General features: G+C 35.3%; 2 protein-coding genes across 4 annotated transcripts in view; both read left to right on the top strand.

The window, feature by feature from the left end:
- Positions 1 to 1,801: 1,801 nt before the first annotated feature.
- The window catches only part of IP3K1 (inositol-trisphosphate 3-kinase-like protein), a 225,561-nt gene continuing 201,034 nt past the window's right edge, over positions 1,802 to 26,328 (top strand). For both annotated transcript variants that reach the window (XM_074175618.1, XM_074175617.1), the window contains exons 1-2: positions 1,802 to 1,999; positions 5,606 to 5,695. In XM_074175618.1, the coding sequence (XP_074031719.1) occupies positions 1,928 to 1,999; positions 5,606 to 5,695 (162 nt within the window). In that variant the 5' untranslated portion in view covers positions 1,802 to 1,927. The remainder of the gene's footprint in view (positions 2,000 to 5,605; positions 5,696 to 26,328) is intronic.
- Positions 14,240 to 25,253, top strand: LOC111512115 (uncharacterized). 2 transcript variants are annotated; one of them, XM_023168210.2, is made up of 2 exons: positions 14,240 to 14,398; positions 22,603 to 25,253. In XM_023168210.2, the coding sequence occupies exon 2, from the start codon at positions 22,603 to 22,605 to the stop codon at positions 23,902 to 23,904; it is 1,302 nt and encodes a 433-aa protein (XP_023023978.2). In that variant the 5' UTR covers positions 14,240 to 14,398; the 3' UTR covers positions 23,905 to 25,253. The 2 variants fall into 2 exon arrangements, with proteins under 2 accessions (XP_023023978.2, XP_074031721.1); XM_074175620.1 differs by lacking the exon at positions 14,240 to 14,398 and adding an exon at positions 14,420 to 14,463.

The raw sequence follows: 26,328 nt of genomic DNA, 5'->3' as shown, positions 1-26,328 counted from the left end.
ATCACACCAATCGCTGGCCACTATACAGTAATCATGGTCTTTTTGGCGGGTTTTGTCGTAGATATTTCTTTTTTCATCACACGTGATGATCCGATCCAAAAAAAATCGTTTTGATTGCGCAAAAGCAAAGAAGATCGTTCAAATTGTGGGCACCCACCTTCAGAGATTTTTGACCTTTTGGTCATGGGAGCTGACGCCCAGCTCTTTCGCCAACCCACGTATTATTTGTGATGGGTCAGTCTCCACTAGGGTCCTCCAATTCTTGTCCTGGTTTACTATAGCTCCACCACTTCGAGGCTCATCTTCGAAGAACGTGGAACGGAATTTCGTGAACCAACTTCAAACATTGCTTTCATTAACACTATCTTTGCCAAATGCCTGGTTGATTTTTTGGGCTGATTCGGCTGCCCTTTGGTTCAATTTGAATTCGTAGAGAAAAATTGGCAGAAAATCGATCAACATCATATAGTATAAGCTGAAAATAGACGAAAAATCAAAATTTGAACAGAAAATCAACAGCATCAATCAACCATAGATCAAACTGGAATGTTTCCTTGTGCAATAAAGATCTGACACAGATGAGTCAACAGACTAAAAAGGCCTCAAAAGGACAAGGCAATCAGGTTTCCGGGATCAATACAAAATGTCCCTAACAAAATCCTGAGAAAAATCTGAGAGAAGTTCACGAAGTGGGTAATGCGAGGAGGTCGAACAGGCCCAAGTACAGCTTGTCAAACCTAGGAAGCAACTTCAAAATTTTCGCCTTAGGACCTCCCTTAAAACCCTAAACAGTTCCAGTTTTCAAAATCCACTTTATTTGGATGACGACAGCTATGAAACACAGGTTAAAACAGGTTTATTTGGATAATTATCGAGAAAGACATTTGAAATCTAGTGAACCTAACGTAAGCCAAATGAAAACCTAGTAAACTAACAGTACTTTGATTCTTTTTCACAATCACCTATCAATGTATTTTCTTATTTTCTTCTAATCAAACCTCTAATGACTAGTACCAATATTGAGTTAATATTATATTGAGGTTAGGCTAGGTTTAGCAACTCAATATAATATCAATTTAATATTAGTACTTGTAATCAAAGGTTAGCTTAGAGATTAGGTTAGTCTGGTTATATTTTAATTATGCTATTGAACTTTCTTATTTATATTATAGGTTCATTGAGAAAACTGCGCCGGGACGTACGACACACTATCAAGTCATCAGTGAGTTAATTATATTTTATAATTAGAGTGTGCATCATTGAGCCCCCATATATTTGGTCTGTCTCAAGGGTAAGTTATAATGTACCCTGAGAGTAGATCTCTGGGTAGATTAAAACTTACCCATTTTTCATAACATATAATATTTCAAAATTAATTATAATTTACTTTTAATTTCATTCTTATACAAAATAATAACTGGAAAAAATTCGTAATATTTTATTTTTACATTATGCCATATTTACTTCCTGTCGTAATGTGTTTTTTATGCATATTTATTGTACAAAATAATTTCAATGTTTCACATCTGTCGGGCGAGTCTAGTGACGACTTACAAATTTTTATAAAAATGGGGAGATAAAAAGCCAAAAAGCTTTTTTCTTTAAAAACTGATCCCTCCTTAAAACTACACACCTTGCAACTCCTTCAGAAAATATTTTTGTGAATAAAAAGTTCCATGAAGAAAATTGTCAGTGTGCGGCCGGCCTTATTCAATCAACTGTCGCATATCCCAGTGCATCGGGACTTGCGTGTTTGAATATCGAAAGCTCTCGATAGACGCAATCGCAGCAAACAAAACAAACGCACAGAAATTCTTCGAAGTGTCAAGATGAAGTCGTGTTTCAGCTGAAAAACTATTTCGCGTTGTTTTTTCGAGAAAACTCGGTCTGATTGCCGGTGAAAGTGTGCATAATTGTGTCAGTGATTATGTCGGACTCTACTACGAATTTTCCACCGCAAACATACTCGTCTTCATTTTATATTAACGCCTTGGCTGAGGTAAGAGAGATTTTGGGGTTATGTTGTATGTTGTAAACATTATTGCTGGTACTTTCTTAAATTCAGAAAGAGCAATGGACTTTCCACACTTTCTTTGATTGATTTTGCATTTATGAGTGTAATATTTGAACTCCAATTCATGTTATTGTTAGTTGTTGTGTTGATATTCTCCGAATTGTCGTTGTTCAGGAACGGATGAACACTTCCAAATATTTGAACTGAATCTGAAAGAAAATTGATTATATTCTATTTGGAATATGTATCATTCATTATATTAAACTACACCGCAACGTACAACTTTCAAAGATTTTCTTTTTTAAGCAAACTTCTCGTATAGAAATGTTTATTAAAATATTTTCACAGCCTTTTTAATACTTCCTATCTTGACTGAGACAAGATCCAAACTGAGAATATTATAAGGTCCATTGGGAAAAGAGTAAACATATATGCAATTTAGAAGAGAAGTTCGAAGTGCCCTTTAAAGAACAAAATCAATTAAAAAAATTGTGTGGAAACTAGGAAAAAGAAATGTTATCAATGACCTAGTTGTTAGGCAGCATTAGACTTAACAACATTCAATTTGGGGATTAACTTTTACGATTTTTGTTGAAAAAAAATTGACAAAAATGTCGAGCATATTCATCAATATAGCGTTTCAATGATTCAAACATTAATTCTGAATTTTCCTGGAATTGATGAAAGCTGATGATAATTTCGAAACAAGCACTGTTCCCAAACACCAGAACTGCAATACTCTTCTCAATGTACGTTTCACCAACCAACTTGGCGTCTTCAGGAAATTATGCAATCAATGAAATTTTGATTTCTAACGGGGAGCAAAAAAATTGTTCAATACAGTACTAAAAAGTAGCAAAAATTTACAAAAATTTCGTTTTGGTTATGCCAGTTTTACTGTAAAGTTAGTAGAAACCATTGATTTTTCAAAACCACACATGGGAAATTAACTATAGGGGGAATAGGAACCTGAAATGATGTAACTAACGTTACTGCAGTTTCGTCCTATAGGACGATTTCCTACCACGTAGTAACGGCTACATCCATCAATTTATTTTTAACCTGAAATGGGCCTAAAATTCTTAATATATTTTTATCTCCCCCACATACGAAGAATGTTTCCAAAAAATTATTACCGCTTCTGCCATGTGTGCCAGAGGTAGTCACCCAAATATTTAATTCAAACGGGAAGCAAAATATTGATCAATAGGGTAATGAAGGAACCTAAAATTATTGCAAATTCAAAATTTTAAAAAATTTGAGGATTTCGATTTGGTTCTGACCAACTTTACGTAAAACATCATAGACATGAAAAATTCCCATAGGAGTCTAAAAGAATGGCATTCACTAATGAATGAAAAGCAAAAATTCTGGAATAGAGTAAGTAGAAAATTGGCCTAAAATTGTGGACTAGAAATGATTGTAAAGATCCAATGTGGTTCAGTCGGCTTAACAAGGGTGAAGATATTTCACCCAATGATCTTAAAATAGCACCGGTTTCAGGCAAATTTTTGAATCTTTCATGCAATTTTTTTATTTTACATAAATGACCTATTGGCGAAGATTAAACGACAGCATACTTGTCTTTGTTTATCTTAACGAATTATTCGGTTGGGGTGGCAATAACCAAGTAGAATTTATTTTCAGAAAAATCCAGGCATCATAAATTTAAACGATAAATTTGGTAGAACCGAATGTAATAATTTCAGGACATCCAATTGATGTTGAGTGTTGACTTGTATACCAATGGGGAATGTTCCTCCTGACGAAAATCAAGTAGTTTTCATAAGAGCTCTAAAACAACGCATTTTAAACTTATCATTTCAACCTTTTTCTTTGAAAAATTATTTAAATACTTAAAAAAGAGGAATTAAATAATGCATTCAACATTTAAAGAGATTTGTATCTATTTTACCATTTGGCAACATCGGTTATAGCTAATAAAGGACAATGAATCTGTTACCTGTATGAGACAAACAAAGATGACATATTTCAGAGGCGTGCTGTTCTGATTACTTTTGTTCCGAGTTTCGACACATTCTGTGACATATGACATTTTGTACACCTAACCAATTTCCTATATAAACAAATAACAAAACAACTGTTATTTATGTAGCTTATGGAGGTGGTATTGAACTATAATTTATATTTTGCCTTAATTGTTGATTTATAAAGATAATTTTCCTTTTTTAAAGTAAAATATCTAGGTACGTATAAATTATTTCCACTCGATATAGGCGCTGTTGCCAATATGTGAATTAGAAACAAATCCCTTTAAAAATTTAAACCCAACATTTGAAACATCAATTTGAATACTTTTCGAAGTGAATTTGAAAAACTCATGAATTAAACTAAACTTTATTTTGTTAAAACTTGCATTTGCTGTAATAACCCAAATTGAGGAACATTCCCCATTGTCACTTCACAAACACCCTTCAATAATAACATTTTTGAGTAGTATAGACTCTGTATAGCGTTGACAACATGCCAGTTAAGCACTACAGAAAGGTCTTGTCAAGAAGAAAAATCACTTTTCTGGACATTTGGTTCAATAGCGAATGCCTGATTTTTTCAAGGACAAAACACAAGCACTACAGGAATATTCTTAAGGCGTTCCAAGGGTGGTGCCTTTGCGAAAGGAACAAGTGTGCTGTCGTCAACAAAACATTATATTTGGATTCTATATATTTTCCAAAAAGTCGTTTATAAAAAGAGGGTTGGAGACAATATGGATCTCTGGGGAACAGCAGCGTTGATGGTAAAAGTATTAGACAGATACTCATCGACGGCCACTTGCAGGGAACCTTCTTTCAGGAAGCTGGAGAGCTACATACAAAATTGATCCGACAATCCATAGCATCGAAGTTTGCGATGGCTAGCAAACCCTCCATATCTCCATGTTTCGAAATTGCGTTATTCCAACTAAGGGTGACATGCGATAGAAGGTCGCCTCTTGATATTTGTTTCTGAAAGTCATACTGATGATCGCTCAAAATGTTAAAGCCTTCCAAATATTTGAGGATATGGATTGGTGCGAGTTTATTTGCGCACATTTTAAGTACGATGACGGGCACTTCATCAGGACCAGACGCCTTGTTGATGATATTGGAGCTGTTTCAAAATTCGCCTGACTAGACGTTGTCGAAAATTAATTTCCGGTATTGTGGCTTCTAGTGTGGGAATGGTGGGTATTGCCTTTCCAAGAAAATCGACTGCGGAGTGGAACGCAAATTGTTCAGCTAGAAGATTTGCTTTTTCTATGGCTGCTGTTGCAATTGAACCATCCGCTTGTGTTAGTGGTGGAATTGTGGATTTTGTAAAGTTTTGATTAACCGCTTTAGATACCAAGCAACTCACCACCAAATATGTGTCCGTTTAGACATCAGTCAACAACGAGTCATCAAGAAAATCAATACTCATTACACTAAATCAAGATGGCATCAAGTCATCCCATTTCTCTTTCACATTTCCCTACCATTACACCGCTAGGTTGTATTAAAATTGTTAAAGATGTGGAGATGATTTCGGATTTTATTTCATAAAAAATAATAGAATACTTAGTTTAACTAATGCTAACAAATCTTTTTACAGGATGAGAAAACTTCTTTAGTGTCTAACGTCGATGTACCCAACGATGTTGAGTCAAGAAACACACCTATTTTGGACTGCTTCATATCAACGGTAAGCGATAGTTATAGATAATTGAAAAAAAAAGGAATTCCTACGAGCTGTTCACACCAAATGTCACAATTATTGACAGTCATACTTCGAAGATGAGAGTTTCGGCTTCTGTTGGACATATATTTTGTTTTTTGTACAAATCTTGAAGAATTGAGTTGAATTTTCAAATTCATTATCCGTATACTTTCGAAAACAATCACTTTTTACATTTATCAGAAATGCAATATTCTTCTCAACACGCGTTTCATAAACCAAGTTGGTGCCTTTAGGAAATGAAGTTTTCTAAGGGGGTGGAAATTGAAAACATCATATCACTGCAAATTAATTAAAATTGAAATATTTTCACCCATTCAGACGACCTGGAAAACTGATACATTCCACGTATTTCACCAAGCCAGAGATGATATGTATAAAAATTCTTTAAATTAATAATTTAATATTTTTGTGGATGTGGTTAAAACTTTATACCCATTCAATTCAATTTGAAACGTCTCAGAGAACCAAGAGAAAAAGTGTTTTGACTTGAACGTATTTGTGAACAAATTAAAAATAATACATTTACATGTTGACCCCAATGCTGTTATCCTTGATGTTATTTTTGAAGATAAAAACTTTGGTCGTGGTAGTGAATAGTAGTTTTGTTCGAAAAAGTTCCCTGCAGCCATAAACTATCAGAAGAATCATTTAACTGGATGATATCAGAGCCGTTAATTAATATATTTTGTTCCTCATTTTACTTATCTCGCATCGAATAACAGATTATGTTCACACGACCATGTAATCAACTTAAATAGTTTCCCTTCCGTTTTCATCCACCGCTTGAGTTATTGTTATCAAGTCAAGCAGGCAGTCTAGTTTGCTATTATTTTAAAATAAAATAACTGCATTATTACACAGTTTAAAGTAGGTATCAACACCACTCAATAAAACCGGTTTTATAACGCTTATCCTCTTTTCGAAATTTTTAGCGTTGATAAACCGGTTTGGTAACTTTCGATGAACATGGTGTTTACCCAAGAACTAAATTTGGTTTTAGGAACATCGGTTGTTATAAATCATCCTTTAGGATACCATGTAAACGTAGCCAAATGAAAATTTGATTATAACTTGCTTTCATATTTGCAATATTTTGAATCCTGACTCTATAAACTTTTTTGAAGTTGTTATTTTTGCCACTTGGGACCATCACACTGCAGCATCATGAGCTTGCGTTTTTCCTCTCATCTTTTCGTGACACCCAATTCAACAATCTTGTTTTCTGCACTAGTTTGTATAAGTTCTGTGTTGAAAGCTTCTTATATTCTTCTGGGCATAATTTGGGATGTATATGAGTTGCTCACTTTCTCTAATTACAAACAGTATATGTCTCTTTGTTGTATTGCTAGCAGATAAGTTCACCGTATCTCTGTATCTGTAGAGTAGGGAGGGTGAGTGTAGGCCCACAGAACATTGGCCACATGTGACCCACTGAACATCCTCCCAAGGAGTTGTCCTCCTAGGTCATCGTCCATCCTGTCCTTTCCAGGAAGGTGGACAGGTCACTAGGAGACATCTCCTTTATATCGGCATGTGTAGGCTAAGACTCGCCGGACACACACTCTCTTATTGACGATAACTCCGGACACTCGCATAGGACATGCCTGACAGTTTCATCTTCCTGTTCACACATCCTGCATAGAGGTGTGTCCAATAGCTCCATATTATGGAGCAGACAGTGGCCAGTCAGAAATCCTACTGTTAAGCGTAGATTTTCCCTGGTCATCGCGAGATATATCTTCGGCGCCAGCTTCCCAGGGTCGCCCAGGGTGATCCTGGCAAAATTGCATCCTCTTTGATTCCATTCCACGGTAATACCGTTTTTTTTGTTTAGATGTCCTCGAAATGAAACGTGTCCAGTGAGCATCCCTGAAATTATTCAAGAAATATCGCTGGTGTTCTTAATTAAGGCAGTCACACAGGTTTTCCAGTGTGCGCCTCGAGAAGATTTTCTTCTTTGTGTTATTAATATATTTCCTCACCTGGTCTCATACAGTATTTATTGGTACCCACACGGCGGGTTCAGAGCCAACATATCATTATATGGAATTGATTATATCCGTATGTAGTACACTCATCAGCTGTTTCGTTGTCTTGATTCCTGAGATTCCCGGCACGCAGTATAAGATTCAATTTGTTCCGGTCCGCTAGTTTCTTCAGTTCTTCAAGGCGTTCTCAGACCTGCCTTGATGCCACGTTTGAGTTAGTCCCTAGGAAATCGAACCTTGCACTTCGCATGTTTCATCTTTGGCCACCAAACCAAAGAAGAATATAACTTGGATTTAACCACCTTTGGGTGGAGCCAATACATCGTGTCTGGTTTCAGCCCAATTGTCCAATGTTTCCACCGATAAATCTATCAAACTGGACTTGATGCAGTAATCTGTTAGTCAAGTAGTTTTTCTAATGAGACATGAGATTAATTGGTATCAAGGCATTAGCCAAGTCACGTTCTATTTTTCCACGTTTCAGAAAAGAGGCGCTGTCCTAATCAGTCTCCATATTTTTTGTAGGTATCCAGGTATCCCAGAGCCAAGATTGATCTGAGTATTATATACTATTTTTGAAGTAGAGGTTCTGGTCTTTTTCCAATAATTACTGGATGAATCCCATTTGGCCCCAAAGATTTCATGTCCAGGACTTCGGTATCAAATAATGGTTATTTTTTATCTGGGGAAGTGCACCAGAAAAAGCTTTCTTAAGGGTTTTTCCACCTATTTGTGTGTACTTCCCGGGTATTATTGGGACCTGCGGCAATTTAATGTTAGTGGGACCTGCGCAAATTTATAATCTTCGTATAACCTTGCTGAGGTCCCATCGAAAGAATCTTACAGAGTTTGGTATATAATTCAGTCGGTTCGACTTTTTCGTATTGCCTTCTCCACGAATCTCTATTAGATTTTCTGATGACTTTGTTGTATTCAGTTGGGGACTCTTTTAATTGATCCGTTACACGTGATCTTACACTTTTGAAGGTTCCTGTAGGTTGTTCTTATCCGTGCAAGATCTCTATTTCACCAGGGATCATTCCTGGTTGGCAAACTGTGGTACATTGTTCGTTGCACTTGGAGACAATAACTCCTAGTAATCGATCTGCTGCCAACTCTAACATTACGAGTATCAAATATCTTAATCCAAAACCCATCCTGTCTAAGCGATCTTAGACAGGATGCAGTTCTGCTTTGTAGGCTTTATAGAATCTGGTGATCGAAAAGGTCACAAAGGAAATGGCACAAAGTGCCAGCTATTCAATCGCGATTCATGAAAAGGATCAGATTGTAAAACCTAATCGACTTTCATCTATTCCTCGTATCAGTGTTCATTATGCAAAACGCTTGCTTTAATGTGGTACTTGGGATGCATTCGGCATAACCATTCATCATCGTCGCAAAAAAAGGTCAAGAGAATGCTGTGACGCAAACCGACTCATTGGCATGTTGGTAGCACCGACTGTTTGATGAAATTGTTGGTGCGTTAATTGTGACAAACGACAATCGATGCGGGGTTTAGGTCGATTGTTTTCACATGCTTCTTCGATGCTATTTTTAGGCGTTGACAATAGACGGGGTTATTTTCGGAAACAGAACGTGGCCAAGGAAAATGTTTTGTTATAGTTTTAAATGAGCCTGTGCTCAAATTGGAATGGTTATTTTTATTTTGTGTCAACTGATTGATTGTTAGTGTAAGCAGTCGGATTCGTGTGAAATTGCTTATTTATATTCGGCACTGGGACTGCGGAGTTGAGTTGAATCAGTCCATTAGCATAATATCATTCATCAAAAGAGATAGTCTGGCTGAAAAATATTCTCTATAAAATTAAGCCTGTCTTAAAAAATATCTCATCCCCGGGTGTTGTCAACATCTCCATGGGGTTAGCTACTCAAGAAGTAACCATTTTGGGGTTCGGGTCTTCGTTTCAATTCGATTGATGGTAGGCTTCGTTACTATTGATTAGATTATTAGGTCTGTTTCGTATATTTTTGAGTGCGGATAGACAGATTTTACTTATAATAATAGTATAACTTTATTCACAAATGATAAATACAAATACAGATACAAATAAGTTATAACATAGAATAAATGAATAAAGTGATTTTAGGATAAGTGCAAAGCACTTGTTTCTCATAAAAATTCAAATATATGTATGAATGGTATTATGTACAAAAAATGACCAAATACAAAATATTATGAACATTTATGAAATGTGAAAATTGTAACAATTTAAGAATGCGTGTATATACAGGGCTTTTCATGATGAGCGTTAATTAGCCGTTTCTGGCAAACTATTCAACGGATCAACCTGAAAATTCCACAGTATGCATAAGTCAATATGACCTACACGCCTAAAATATTTCAGACGAAGCGGCGTTGTCGCTTCTACTATAAAGTAGCGGATTCTTTGATTTTTCAAATGGAACACCCCGTATATAATATCATATTATGATTCATTATCACTTTGTCAATAAATTCATATACTATTTCCCTATACCTATCTATTACAGTTTAGAAGATATAAATTAATTTCGATATTTTTTTTACCAAACATAAACTTTTATAAATGCTGATAATCTTGAACTCTCTTGCACTAAAACGATCAAATTTGAAATGGAGTGGAGTGATACTATGAGGATCTTCACTCTGAGTCATATTTTCATTTGCCTCATACAGGGTCTTCAAAAAATGCAGATACTTTGATCTCATGAAAAAATGAGTGGAACTCAAATTTTTCAAATGGAACACCCTGTATATTTCAACATTTTTGAGCTCTACATCCAATTTTAGATTAACTTGGTTCAGATAATATTATTTCTATTTTGAACCGTTTTCGAGATAAACTGTTTCAAACGGAAACTGACGTGGTTTTCTTGCTCGTTTTTTTGAATTCATCACTTTTTTTGGATATTCAACATTCAACATAATTAGCACGGCTAATTAACGCTCATCATGAATAAGTCAAGTATCATAAAGAATACACAATGCAATAATAATAATAATAACTTTGTTCACTTAACAGATAGCTGTACAGAACACAAGACATAAATACATTTTAAAATAATTATTAAATGAATAAGACAGAAATAAAATTACCTCTTCTTTTCGTTTGAAACTGTCTTTTTGGTAGTACAAAACGTCAGGTTAATTTCAATAGTGTCACTTTTTTAGTGCTTGTGAAAAAAATTGTTGAACAAATTTTATGTACCCCCTTTGAGGGGCTGTATCTTAACAAGGGATGCTCCAATGAAAGATCCTATCTTTTTTTCGATGAGGAATCACCTCCTTAAATGGTTTACACTTATTTAGTTACACCCTGTATAAATACGAATAGAGTAAAACACATTTGAACAATTTTTTATATTTATTATCATCTTTTAATTTTTTTAACTTTCTAAAACATCAGTGTAAAAAATTATAGGACGAGATGTAGAGATGATCTTGGGGTGTCACCTTCATGATGCTAAATAATATCTGAATCTATTGAAAACACTTTTCCCGCACCACGACAAATATTCTGTCTCAGTCATCTCCTGATAAGGCTCCCTTGGCCAGCGAAACGCGCGTCGAAAGACAGTTTTTATGTTCTGGTACGGAAAGAGTACTCTTTCATGTTACGCCACAATTTCCAAATTGATGAAACTCTGAGTAATAAAAGTATTGGAAAATAGTAGACTTTTCATAAATTTCCCGAACATCATTGGGACAATCTTCACGGGTGTGAAGTTATCCACATCCACAACGTACACTGAGAAAAAAATATCGCATTATTATTTTTTCCTTTACCGACTCTGCACTTCTACCATTTTTCAATATGATACGCTTATTGACTAAATTAGTAAAAAAACAGAACCGTCCTAGTTTATTAAACTGTCTGAAGGGGTGAAAATAGGGTGTAAATATTTAAAAAAAAAGTAACATGAAAAATTGACTTTGTACACCTACAAAATTGAAATATGTTATTCCTGATGATCTACCCGACAGAAAAAACTTCACGTCATAGTTTTCCAGGCCGTCTGAGGGGGTGAAAATGGGGTGGAAAGTTGAAAAAATCATATATTTGATAATTGACTTTGTACACCTACAAGATTAAGATATGTCATTCTTGACACCCGATTTGACGAGAAAAACTCAACGTTATAGTTTTCCAGGCCGTCTGAGGGGGTGAAAATGGGGTGGAAACTTGAAAAAATCTTATATTTAAAAATTGTCTTTGTACATCTATGAGATTGAGATATGTTATTGCTGACACCCGATTTGACGAGAAAAACTTCACGTTATAGTTTTCCAGGCCGTCTGAGGGGGTGGAAATGGGGTGGAATCTTGAAAAAATCATATATTGAAAAATCGACTTTGTACATCTACAAGATTAAGGTATGTTATTCTTGACACCCGGTTTGACGAGAAAAACTTCACGTTATAGTTTTCCAGGCCGTATGAGGGGTGAAAAGGGGGTGGAAATTTCAAAAAATCTTATATTTAAAAATTGACTTTGTACATCTATGAGATTGAGATATGTTATTGCTGACACCCGATTTGACGAGAAAAACTTCACGTTATAGTTTTCCAGGCCGTCTGAGGGGGTGGAAATGGGGTGGAATCTTGAAAAAATCATATATTGAAAAATCGACTTTTTACACCTACAAGATTAAGGTATGTTATTCTTGACACCCGGTTTGACGAGAAAAACTTCACGTTATAGTTTTCCAGGCCGTCTGAGGGGGTGAAAATGGGGTGGAATCTTGAAAAAATTATATATTTAAAAATTGACTTTGTACACCTACAAGATTGAGGTATGTTATTCCTGATACCCGATTTGACGAGAAAAACTTCACGTTATAGTTTTCCAGGCCGTATGAGGGGTGAAAAGGGGGTGGAAATTTCAAAAAATCTTATATTTAAAAATTGACTTTGTACATCTATGAGATTGAGATATGTTATTCTTGACACCCGGTTTGATGAGAAAAACTTCACGTTATAGTTTTCCAGGCCGTCTGAGGGGGTGAAAATGGGGTGGAATCTTGAAAAAATTATATATTTAAAAATTGACTTTGTACACCTACAAGATTGAGGTATGTTATTCCTGATACCCGATTTGACGAGAAAAACTTCACGTTATAGTTTTCCAGGCCGTATCAGGGGTGAAAAGGGGGTGGAAATTTCAAAAAATCTTATATTTAAAAATTGACTTTGTACATCTATGAGATTGAGATATGTTATTGCTGACACCCGATTTGACGAGAAAAACTTCACGTTATAGTTTTCCAGGCCGTTTGAGGGGGTGAAAATGGGGTGGAAAGTTGAAAAAATTATATATTTAAAAATTGACTTTGTACACCTACAAGATTGAGGTATGTTATTCCTGATACCCGATTTGACGAGAAAAACTTCACGTTATAGTTTTCCAGGCCGTCTGAGGGGGTGGAAATGGGGTGGAATCTTGAAAAAATCATATATTTAAAAATTGACTTTGTACACCTACAAGATTGAGGTATGTTATTCCAGATACCCGATTTGACGAGAAAAACTTCACGTTATAGTTTTCCAGGCCGTATGAGGGGTGAAAAGGGGGTGGAAATTTCAAAAAATCTTTTATTTAAAAATTGACTTTGTACATCTATGAGATTGAGATATGTTATTGCTGACACCCGATTTGACGAGAAAAACTTCACGTTATAGTCTTCCAGGCCGTCTGAGGGGGTGGAAATGGGGTGGAATCTTGAAAAAATCATATATTGAAAAATTGACTTTGTACACCTACAAGATTAAGGTATGTTATTCTTGACACCCAGATTGACGAGAAAAACTTCACGTTATAGTTTTCCAGGCCGTCTGAGGGGGTGGAAATGAGGTATGTTATTCCAGATACCCGATTCGGGTATCTGGAATAACATACCTCAATCTTGTAGGTATACAAAGTCGATTTTTCAATATATGATTTTTTCAAGTTTCCACCCCATTTTCACCCCCTCAGACGGCCTGGAAAACTATAACGTTGAGTTTTTCTCGTCAAATCGGGTGTCAAGAATGACATATCTTAATCTTGTAGGTGTACAAAGTCAATTATCAAATATATGATTTTTTCAACTTTCCACCCCATTTTCACCCCCTCAGACGGCCTGGAAAACTATGACGTGAAGTTTTTTCTGTCGGGTAGATCATCAGGAATAACATATTTCAATTTTGTAGGTGTACAAAGTCGATTTTTCATGTTACGTTTTTTTTAAATATTTACACCCTATTTTCACCCCTTCAGACAGTTTAATAAACTAGGACGGTTCTGTTCTTTTACTAATTTAGTCAATAAGCGTATCATATTGAAAAATGGTAGGAGTGCAGAGTCGGTAAAGGAAAAAATAATAATGCGATATTTTTTTCTCAGTGTACGTTGTGGATGTGGATAACTTCACACCCGTCAATCTTCTGTATGTGTTAATCGATTTTTTTTTTAATTTTTTTCTCACAATTTCATCCGCGAAGCAAGAACACCGACAAAAACAATACAAGTATCTGAAACAATAGGACTGGATGTTTTGTGTAGCATGTCCGATGTTTCCACAATGACCATACTTTGATAAGGAAATATCGGCGATAAAGTAGTCAACAAAACCAGGCAGCCATGTTGTTTTTAAAATTAGTTCAGTGAAATGCAGCTGTGAAGAGGAGCGATAAAAGGTACGTTGTGTTTTATTTTGTTGTGATGGTATTGGTTACTTAGTTTGGAATCATAGCTGTACAAGGTAAAGGTGATTGTACATTTTTCAAGTCTCTTGTTGATGCCGACAATTTTTCCGGCTATTGCCTGTAGTAAATTGATCACGGGTGTAATCATATAACTAATGTCTTCACACTGATCTGTTGACCTTTTTCAGGTCACCTTAGCTGTTGTTAGGCATCTTAAAAGTAACTTTCCAAAAGTACAAGAGGGGAATTATTGCCATACTTCCGAGAGAACTTACAAATGAAAACACTTATTTTGGTAAAGTTTCGTTTTGAGGACACCCGACGATTTTGAAAAATTTTTTAGTGTACTTACGTATTTTGATGCGTAGATTACGAATCCGGAAGAAAAAAGCGGCGGCTCTCCCTTATTTACAAAGTTACGGCCCTTCAAAGTTCAGAAAAGGACAACTTTGCAGCCTTCTTTTTCACAAAATGAACTATTTAAAAACTTAAGCATTTATTCACTAAGTCACCTTTACACCTTATTCCTACTCCTTTGACACTTTTCACTTCAATATTCAACATTTTTCCAATAAAAATGTTGAAAAATGTACGGAGCTGCTTTTTGGTTACATATTTCTGTATTTTACGTTTTTAAGGTTAATGGCATGGTTGGTACGACTGATGCAGTCAATATTCCTAAAGTAATTCAAATGTTTTTTACGTTCATTCTTTAGATCGTAAATTGGTTTTTGGTGGTGTATTACGAATTTGAAATAGTAGGCGGCGGCAAATACCAACCGTTTTTTTCTGAAATGTCACTAGTAACTAACCTAGAAATAGAAGAATGTCACCAGGAGAAACATTCGTTTTTACATTAAGTTTTTATAAGAAAAATGTTGATTATTGAAGTGAAAAGTGTCAAAGAAGGAGAAATAAGGTGTAAAGGTGACCTAGTGAATAATTGCTTGTGTTTTTAAATAATTTATTTTGTGAAAAAGAAGGCTGAAAAGTTGTCCTTTTCTGAACTTTGAAGGGCCGTAACTCTGTAAAGAAGGGAGAGCGCCGCTTTTTTCTTTCGGATTCGTAATATACGCATCAAAATACGTAAGTACACTCAAATATTTTTTCAAAATCGCCGGGTGCCCTCAAAACGAAAATTGACCCTCATTTTGAAACTGTATGAATGATTTTCTTCAATAAGAGATATATGGAGATTTTAATCTTGAAATTTTGAGTTGCTTACTAATTTTGCGAACCGAGAAATCTACTTATAACTTTCTACAACTATTTTTTGGTAACAGTTCCTAACTATGTATCTACCATAGTAGATAATGACAGTCTCAAGATTATATAACAAAATAGGGTAAGAACGTTTTTGGTCTTCTACTTCTCCATTTTGATACAAAAAATGTGGCCAAAAAAAGCCCTCTCTAAACAACTATTTTCATATAAACATTGAATTACACGAAAGAAAAATACTTTCGAAACGAATACTTTTATATGAACGCTGAATTATACGAAAAACACTTCTCTCTATTGCGTTTGTATTCCAAACATTCGTATGGGATCGAATCAGATACCATTCACAGGATTCCTACACAATATAATTAATGAAAGAAGTGAAATTTCACTTACAGAACACTGTCATCCTCACTGCTAGACATCCGATGTTTCGCCGTGAGACAATTGCCTTTTCGGCTCTTCAATAGCAAATACGGATAACATTATAAGAAAAAACACTCAATTCGGTTATAATTACGACTTTTTGTCATGGATTGGGTTGAATGCACTCATGTCATCGATAACAGTACGTAAATAACCTTACATTCGCTTATTTGATTAAATCCCAGCCACAGGAATCTTGTTATAAATGAAAGGGTATATTTTTAGTAGAGATTAATTTTTGGGAAAGAAAGTTTTTGGCCTTCTACTTCTCCACTTCTCTACAAAAAATGTGGGAATCTTCCAAATGATCTACACATCTTTGTAAAGAGTTAATTTTTGAAATTGTTTGCTTCATTCTTTTCTTTGGAAGATTACTACATTTATTGAAAGGGGTTTATTTTTAGGAGAGATTAATTTTTTAGTAATCCTGTGAATTATATCGAGTCAATTCCATAACGAATGTTTGGAGTACAAACTGAATAGGAAAACGTGTTTTTTGTATAATTCAATGTTCATATAAAAGTAGTTGTTTATATTTATTACTGCTGACCTTTCTCATTTGATACTATTTTTTATTTTATTGCTATATTATAGTCACATTACCATTTGGTTTTCTGTTGAAATATTTTTGATCTCTACTTAGAATAAAGACGGATTGACTTGTTACTGTAAGCATATAAAGAAAACTGTCAAGACAAAATTCCTTGTTAATCAATAATAATAATTATTTTTGTATTCGAAACATTCGTAATGGAATCGAATCAGATATCATTCACAGGATTCCTACACAATATAATTAATGAAAGAAGTAAAATTTCACTTAATTAATTACATTGTGAAGGAATCCTGTGAATGATATCTGATTCGATTCCATTACGAAATTACGAATGTTCAGAATACAAACGGAATAGAGAAAAGGGTGTTTCGTATATTCGGCGTTCATATAAAAGTATTTGTTTTCCCCCAACATGCTTTCATTATCACATATTGCCATATAATGAACTAAACTACAACGCAAAGTATACTTTTATGTAAATAAGAAACATCCAAAAGTTATTTTAATGACTATGATTGTCATTGATGAATTTCAAAAATTCATGGCAATGAATTGAATGGTTACCGAAAGCACTCGCCATTTGCAATGAACGAAATGAATTATTAATAATGCAAAGTGAAAATATCGGTGCACCTTGAGTACAATAATTCCCATAAATTTCAAAATGAGACAAGTAATGTATATTGATAAGTTTGCTTATTCGCGAATGAAAAAAATTCATTCACACGTTTTATTGATCGATGACAACTATTTGAAGGTGAATGATAGAAAAACTAGAGCGAGAATAATGAAGCTCTTTTTCTCGCTCTTTTGAATCTAGATGTAACAGTATTGCAGTTGTTTTTGATACAAAACTGGATCAACTTCACAAAATTTTGAGAAACAATATGGGTGGAATAAACAAAAAGTAAAAGTTTATTTTAAATTATTTGTTTCAACTTTTATGCGTTGGGATTTTGAAGGGAAATATCGTGAAAAATATTCTCATTTGAAAGTTGAGAAGATTGAGTTGAATTGATTTCATTTTTACGGGAGCTTATAACATCCATTTGAGCATGTCTGCATTTTCTGAAAAAAGTGTTCTGATAATCTCAATCCTTCTATTCAGACAAAAAACAAAACTGTTCCAGTCAAATTATAAAACAAAAATTCGAAAATGAAAAAACTATTGAAAAAATTAATTTATGAAATCAAAAGTGAAAATTATCGAGGAGAGATACATGCTCTTAAGGAAATATTTCGAAATATCAATATCTCCCAACTACCTACACAGTAGGGTGTGGTAAATGACTGTCGAAAAACAACTACTTCCCCGGCTAATACCACGCTGGATATTAAATTATGCACATTGCCAATTGCATAAATCAATTTAATGCAGAGTGCAACAGACTGTTGGTTGAGACTGGAAGTCGCAGCATGCTGGAAATGACCTCTGACTTTATGCCTCCAACTGTCAACTACGAACTGCCTTATAAAGTATTGTTTCCGAGTAAAGAGGACTGGATTATCCGGGAGAAGGTTGGTTCACAGGTGGTCAAAAGCATCTTCCGGTTCCGATGCAGGTGTTTTCAGTCACAGACCCAGGACAGAGGTATCAACCTGCATAGGAACCTAAGCGACTGTATTTCAATCGGAAATTTACGCTATTTAATTATATGCGGAGATATTGGAAGAATCCAACCTCATACACAAGTCAATAAAAGTATTCTCGAACAGTCAAGCGGCGTTGGAAGATCTTGTCTCCTGCCGAGCAACATTTAAATTGGTAGCAAACTGCCAAAAACGACTATCCTCGATAGGAAGACTTAACAGGAAGACAGGAAGACTTAACCTTGTTGGACAGTTGTTGGACTACAGTAGGGATGTAGGCCTTTTTACAGGTCACTGTCATTTGAATCACCATATGCAGAGACACGGATCGTGGGAAGACAGTGTGTGTCGCTTCTGTTTGGAAAATGATGAAACAGCAGAGCACTTAATTTGTACCTGCTCCGCTGGGTATCCTCCTTAGACACTTTGCTGTCTATGTAGGATCTTTCCTGTACTGACGACAAGTAATACCTCGAAACCGCGGTCTGCAGGTGATCTATTTGAATAATTTCAACATGGTCCTGCTGCTGGATGAATGAGAAACATCTTCGAGAGTAACCTCCAATGAGTTATCTTGCATATATGTCTGTCGAATATAATTCAATATCCAGCGTGGTATTATTCGGGGAAGTAGTTGTTTTTCGACAGACGTTTACCACATCCTACTATGTAGGTAGTTGGGAGAGATTAATATTTCGAAATATTCATGTCCTTAAATTTATGAAAGCTTGTAATTGGATATAATTATCGAATTCACAACTTATTTATTTACATCAGTTTTTGTCAACTATTCAGTCAAATCTAATATTTAAAATTCATATTTAATTTTAATAGTGTAGGCGTTTTTCAAATTCGAGCATTTTTGTTGTTGAGAAATCAACTATTAGGTTGTTTCAAAAGTTTTGTCCGTTTTTATCAGTCTGCAGTCCCATTCAATTTAATCGAAATGAGTGCCATTTGAATCAGTGTACTGCCAACGTAATACGAGTCGATTAATTCAGACACTATAAAAATATGTGCTCGGGATCGATGAAGTCGGCCGTTTTTGCCTGGTTCTGGCGAGAGGTCTGTGGAGTATGGTGGGTGAGACAGAACTTCGACGCCCAATTCGTTCAATTTTCGAACGGTAATTTGCGAAACGTGCGGACGTGCGGTGTCGTGGAGCTGGATATGACCTCTTCTGTTGACCTGCGCCGGCTGCTGCTGACTCAACCACTGTCCTGAACGTCTTCTGTTGATGTAGGGGATCTACTTCTCATCACACCAGTGTTGCCAAATGGATGAACTATAAAGTCGCTGAAGATAAAGCAAAATTCCGCTACACTGGTTCATATTTCGTTACATTTGTATATCTGTCGCAAATCATTTCGCGCATGCGCCCTATGTAAATTTAAATACTACGGAACTTAAATTGTGTACCGTTGGTACAATTAGATGAACCATCTTTCATTTCCACTGTGATTTGTTCCATATAATTTACAATACTTCAAACTTTTATTTTCAAAATATTGGAGTTCAAAAATATTATTCTTCTCTATCATCATGTAATGGCCTCAGCTACTGAGGTCAGTACATGTCATTTTCTACCTCATTATAATCTTGAAAGTCTTAATGGAAAGTGCTATCAAATGTAGTTGAGGAATAAAGGCTCGGCTAGCTGAACTGGCTGAATACTAATTTTTTATCCGTTTCACAATATTTCTTTATCAGTGCCGTGTGTTCGTGGGGTTAGGTGAGGTAGTGAGTGGTTTTGAAAACCGATTTTTGAAAACTTTTTCTAGAGATCAATTTCCCTAACACCAAACTGATATTTTTGCACTCGACGCGCGTTTTTCTAACAAGGTTAGTCAACAATACATTAAAAAGCGGACAAATTAATTTGCAGGTAGTGGTTCCACTAGTTAATTACCGAAAAATCAATTAGGATAATCATCATTCAACAAACAAAGTCCACATCGGACCAAAAAACTTTAGGTATATAAACAGCTAATCCTTGTCTTTAAATGCAGTATCAATTTGCTTCTCCTGAAGATGCTAACCTTGTTAGCAAAACGCGCGTCGAGTGCAAAAATATCAGTTTGGTGTTAGGGTAATTGATATCTAGAAAAAGTTTTCAACTTTTACATCAAAGGTTCTAATATCATCGTTTAAACCGATTTTTGTACTTTCATCAATATGGCTTTCTGGAGACCTTTTGAAACAAATGATAACATTACGGGTGAGGAATCTGTGTCAATCGACAGGGATCCGGAATTTGAAAATACATGTTCAAGTTCAGCGAGTAATTTCAAATATTCATGAATGCTTGAAGAAGGAAAACTGTCACACTTCACAGAATGCTATTGTGAATAGAATATGCGAGTTAACGAAACTATCTCGTTCGACTCGTTCTTCGAGTCATTAAACTAGGGGATGTCATTGACCATGCAATGAAACGAAAACAAAGGAATAAAAAATTCGCAAACGCTGATGGTGCTACAAAAGATCTGATTCGGCGAACAATTTATGGTATACACCAAAAAAATGAAGTACCAACCTTGGAAATGATTTGGTATAAATTACTCGACTATCCCGATTACAATTACAAATCTTTAGGAACTCTACGAGGTGTCTTATTGTCTTGTGGTTTCAAATATAAAAAATTGAAGAATCGGATGGTCATAATGGAATCGACACGCATTGTTCAACTCCGACAAGAATATTTGAGGCGAATGAAAAGCTACCGAGAATCCAGCAGACATATAATCTACCTCGACGAAACTTGGTTTGACACCCATGATGTTGTCAAATATGGGGCTGGGTAGACGAAACCAAGTATTGTACTTTGAACACACCTTCTTCAAGGGGAAAACGTGTTACAATTTTTCATGCCGGGAGTGAAAGTGGTTTCGTACCTAACGTTTTGCTTCTGTCGGCCAAAAATATAAAAGATTCGTCTGCTGATTACAACGAAGATATGACTGCGGCTTTATTCGAAACCTGGTTCAGTGAGCAGCTTCTCCCAAATATTCCTTCAAACTCTGTTATTGTTATGGATAACGCTTCGTATCATTCTCGGTTATTGACTACAATACCAAACAATAACACAAAAAAAGCAGATATTGTTGATTTCATGCGAAATCATAACATGGAAATACCCGAAAAGATTCCAACGAAAAAGGTATTACTGGAGACCATAAAACAACGTAATTTCAAAAAAGAGTACCTATATTATTGATTCGATGTGTGAAACACGTGGTCATATTCTCTTACGTTCGTCTCCATACTATTGTGTGTTCAATCCAATTGAAAGAAAGCTTCCGGAAATGTAATCAGTCACCGACTTTGAATGGTGTAGTGCTTGACAATATAAGGCGAGTGGTGAATGAAGTAGGTAATAATGATGTGTGGAAGAACTGTGTGACCTACGCTATAAAAGAAGAGAACAAATATTATGTGCAAAGTTCCATAAATCCGATGATGATTCCACCTCATCCGAATATAGCGAAGAAGAATTTTGATTTTTCTAGCAATTTTGTTGGCCTCTATTATTTCCTAAATATATGTTTGACGAGAATTCGGTGTGATTATTTGTGTTTTCATTGTATTTTAGAGTTTTCGACTCGGAAATCAACTACCTTTAATTTCGAAGTTTTTCATAATTGCCCATGGTAGAAAAATTCAGTTGAGATAACTTTTTCATGGAGTGATCAATTGCTATGATTGTAAGAATAAGTAACTGAAAAACTACCACTGAAAAATAATATGCCGACGCCTATGTCGAGGCGGGAATTCCTTCTCTGTGCTGTTCCAATTGGTATTGGAAATACTATACTGTGGTTCATTTTTATGGGCCGGCAAAGTGAACTGTATTGTAAGTGACAATAACTACTTTCACTGGCACAGAAAAATAAACCATATAGTATTTTTTGTAGTACAAAAGGTACACTTCAATGTTAAAGTTCGTAAAATAAGACTTTCTATTAAGATTTTCGAAATGAATTAAGTGAAAAATTGCATTTGAAAAAATGATAAAAAGTACGTCAATTGACGAAAAATATTGATTCTTCAATTTTCTTTTCTCAATAATTTTTTGTTCGTCAGTAACTTGAAATAGTATACTGGAGTTGAAAGAAAATCGTAAAACCGCATTAAAGGGCCGCAAAACAGGGAAAAAGAAATGCCAACATGACGTTCAGCATGGTAAAGTTATTGTAAAAATAACTATTTTTGATCGTCTTTTTGCTTTTATCACTCCTAATACCGAAAAATAAGTTCGTAATCATTTCACAATTTATTTTCCACCTCCAATGTACAGCTATGTGTAAAAACAAATAATTTTAGAAAATATCCTCATTTTTTTCCATGAAAAAAAATTCTCATTTTTTCCTAAAAAAAAAGTACTAACCTTTTGTGTTTTCAGATGATCTACCTATTTTTTCTCCCACTTCTGCTAAAAATTGGAGCCACCCAGAATCCATCGAACATAACGGAATGTTACTTCGATTCCAAATCCCCAACGCGAACCTTCCATTCCCTAGTCGAGTATCAAGGTTCAAAAAACAGTTTCAAGCTCCATCATCCGGGTTATGAAGGAAACGTCGTTAATTTTGATTTCAAAGCCATCGACACACTTCCCAAAAACTCCTTCATAAGTTTCGATTCAGATTACATCATCAAGCTCATTCTGGACCATAAAGGAATCCAAACCGTCGATATCGGAGCTTTCGCCGGTCTGTATTGCCTCCACGAACTTGACTTGAGCTTCAACAACATATCTCGTTTGATGGAAGGTTCTTTCGAGAATTTGGAGAATTTGATCAAACTGAATTTGAGCCACAATCACCTGGGAGATTTTCCTGAGAGCGGATTGACGTTCTTCACTCTCAAGGGATTGAGGGATTTGAATTTAGCCCACAACGAAATATCGAACTTGGATAGGTACTCTTTCATACCGCTGGAAAAGTTGGAGAGGTTGAATCTCGGTTTCAACAGGATAATGCATATCAACGACGGACTTTTCTTTCACCTCAGCTTTCTTGAGGTTCTGGAATTGAATAACAATTACTTGTTTGAGGTGAGTCCGGAGAATTGGAGGGGACTTATCAGTCTGAAAATATTGAATTTGGCTGAGAACTTTCTGATCAGTTTTGACACCACCGATAGCTTCAGCTTCGTACACTTGAACACCTTGAATCTCAGCGGTAACTCTCTCAGGCAACTCAACGTGTTAGGCTTGAGGAAACATCTACCAGAACTGGAGTTGTTGGATATCAGCGAGAACAACTGGTTTTGCGAGGACTTGGAAATCGTCAAGCATCATCTGAAAGACTCCAGGATAAGTCTGTCGAACTCCGTGAACTGTAGCGTTGTTAGAAAGACTTACGTGAAGTCTTTAACGACCGACTCTACTTCCACCAGGTCTTCGACTCCAACGCCCGTAATGTCTACTCAGCGGGACTACGCCAAGGAGGTTTTCTTGCAGAACGGAGAAATTCTGGTGGCCAATAAGAAGTTGGAGGGTAGAGTCAACAACATCGAAGCTCTGATCGTTTGGTTGTTTGTGCTGTGCATGTTATTTATCATGTTGGAGATGATCTTTAGAATGGGGTTGTTCAGGCGTTGTAGCAACTGGTGTTGCCCCGTGGTTTTGAGACAGAATTATTCAGATTCGAGCGATGCTGAAACCGTTCTGTTGATGAGAGGGATGAATTCAGATCCGTGATAGATTCAGTAACGGTTCATGTATCCAGCCAGGAAGGGAAGTCATGTGATATGTGTATGTGATACAGAAAAATTTTGAAAATTCGAAAGGGAATTCAATGGACAAATGGCTTATTATACCACGTTCACGTACTTTGAAGATGATCGAAAATTGACGTGAATTTCAACGTTCTGACTACATACAGGGTGTTTCCTAATTGCGTTGAAGAAATGTATAGGCATGTTCAGGAGTTAATTTCATGAAAAAGGATACATTGTTTTCAAGATACAGGGTGTTGAACTTTTCTAAAAAAATATCTTTGAATGCATGTCTTCAACTGAAGAAACTGCTATGTTGTGAAACGCATCTTTAGTAAAATTCCTAGTCAATAATTATTATTGTGGATAATGTTATCAATTTTCATCAAATAACTGGTCAATGTATATTATATACGAAGTCTGTTCGAATGACATGAAAACTAAGTAGTTACCGAACGTCTGCAGTTTCCTTGTATGGCATGGGCGGCGTGGTATAATTACGAGATCCATTAGATGAGGCCCAGACCCGGTACATTAGTCTTTTATTTAGCGATTGAATTCGTATAGACTATAATCATAATGAGAAATAATTGATTATAGTATCGATCAACTGTTGAATAGTTGATATATCAGGTGATATCAAGTTTGGTTTTGAGTCGAGTAAATTTATTGCATAAGTTTTTTCCACACCTCAGAATTGTAACACTTATACCAACTGTGTTGGTGTCAGCAGGATATGATATAAAGTTCGAACTATCTTTCGAAGATACCAACTAGGTTAGTGAAGAGCGCGTCGAGAAAAGTGTGTTACAGTTGTAGTGTGTGAAAAAAATATTCTTGTTGGAAACCAACGTTTGTTGAGGTTTTGGATAGGTATGATTTTTTTTAACAATGTAAGGAATATGATATTAACAATGACACTTTTGTCTATTGACAAATTCATTTGAACAGCAAATCAATGACTGCCAAAATATTGTGTTTTGCGATGTGCGAATGAATGTCCATTTATAATGAGAAAAAATTTTTTTTGGACTTCGCCGATACCACTTATTCTTTTTAAGTTACTCAATATGACATATAGAACTAACTTTTTGCAATATGTTTGCTGACTCAATAAAGATGTGTAATTCCAAATGATTGAAATCCTCATTTGCAGAATGCTTTTTTTGTATATTTCAACAACTATGCACTGACTATTTTTTATGTCACAAAAACAGATATTTCTACTGTATTTCAAATTGATGATAGTCTTTTTGGAATCGATTGAAATTCATTTTATGTACCTGTTACTTGCACTAATATTTTGTGTAAATAAATAGTACAATCTGGAAAGTTGTGTTATTTGTTTTTAGACATACTAAACATACTTACATTACCTTCCATGTATATTCTAGAAGCAGTATTGTTTGTACATAAAAATAAATATAATAGTGGCTCCAGGATTCATAATTATGATATAAAACACAAAGATATCATCAGGCTACCGAAGATGCATTATCAAAAGACAGCCAAACAAACGGAGTTTCTTTCCATAAAAATATATAACACTTTGCCTAGTGAGTGGAAAGACCTTCATATCAAAGAATTGAAGTTCAAAGTAAAAAGTTCACTTGTCACCCAAGCTTTCTATAAGATTGATGAGGTATTCAATTGTCAGTGGACCTAATATATGTACCTATATGTGTGTGTATATGTGGGTATATGTATATATAGTGTCATAACTTTTGTGAGATTTTTTATGTACTCTATGTATATTTTTTATATTTTCAGTATGACGTACCTAAGCAAATTTTGTTATTGCAGATATTTTCGAATCTAACACAAATTGTAATTTGAGGTCAATAAAATTTCTTTCTTTCATTTAGTAGGCTTGTCTAAGAAAAGAAGCGGTTGTAGTGTGTTGCTTGGACCATCTTGGACTATGTTCATTCTTGCCAGAATTCTTTGATGATTTCAGTGGTTTACACAAAATTTGAATGAATATAAATTTGGATATATCAAAGAAGAAGGTAATTCAAATCATGAAATTATGAGACAACAAAAATTTATTGGTGCTCCAGGGCGAGTTCATTGATTCCAGTAGCGCATTTGCTATTTCAGCTGCAGGAAAACCCGGAAAAACCTGCAGCACCACATCATCCCAAGATCTTGATCTGCTAATGTCCTCTCTCTCATAAAACAAAATGTAGGGTGTCTCCAGAGGCTCCAATAAATTCAAGACATCACCAGAACACTTCGTGACACGACTATCGTCAAACTTAAACCAGTCCGTTTCGTCTCTAAGCAATGCGTAATAATGACCAAATTTAATGCCAGAACCACAGTGAACAATGACTGCTTGAAGATTATAATAGTGGTCTGCTAGATTGAAGTGTTCATCTATATCGAAACTTCGTGAGTTTGTTGC

This window comes from Leptinotarsa decemlineata, unplaced genomic scaffold (genome assembly GCF_025532065.1).
Source record: "Leptinotarsa decemlineata unplaced genomic scaffold, Ldec_3_MD MMD2_tig00001064_RagTag_RagTag, whole genome shotgun sequence".
Classification (NCBI taxonomy): Eukaryota; Metazoa; Arthropoda; class Insecta; order Coleoptera; family Chrysomelidae; genus Leptinotarsa; species Leptinotarsa decemlineata.
This window is presented reverse-complemented; position numbering and strand designations above follow the sequence as displayed.

What these genes read in the sequence shown, in the direction of transcription:
- LOC111512115 (XM_023168210.2), top strand. Translation starts at nt 22,603, where the DNA reads ATGATCTACCTATTTTTTCTCCCACTTCTGCTAAAAATTGGAGCCACC.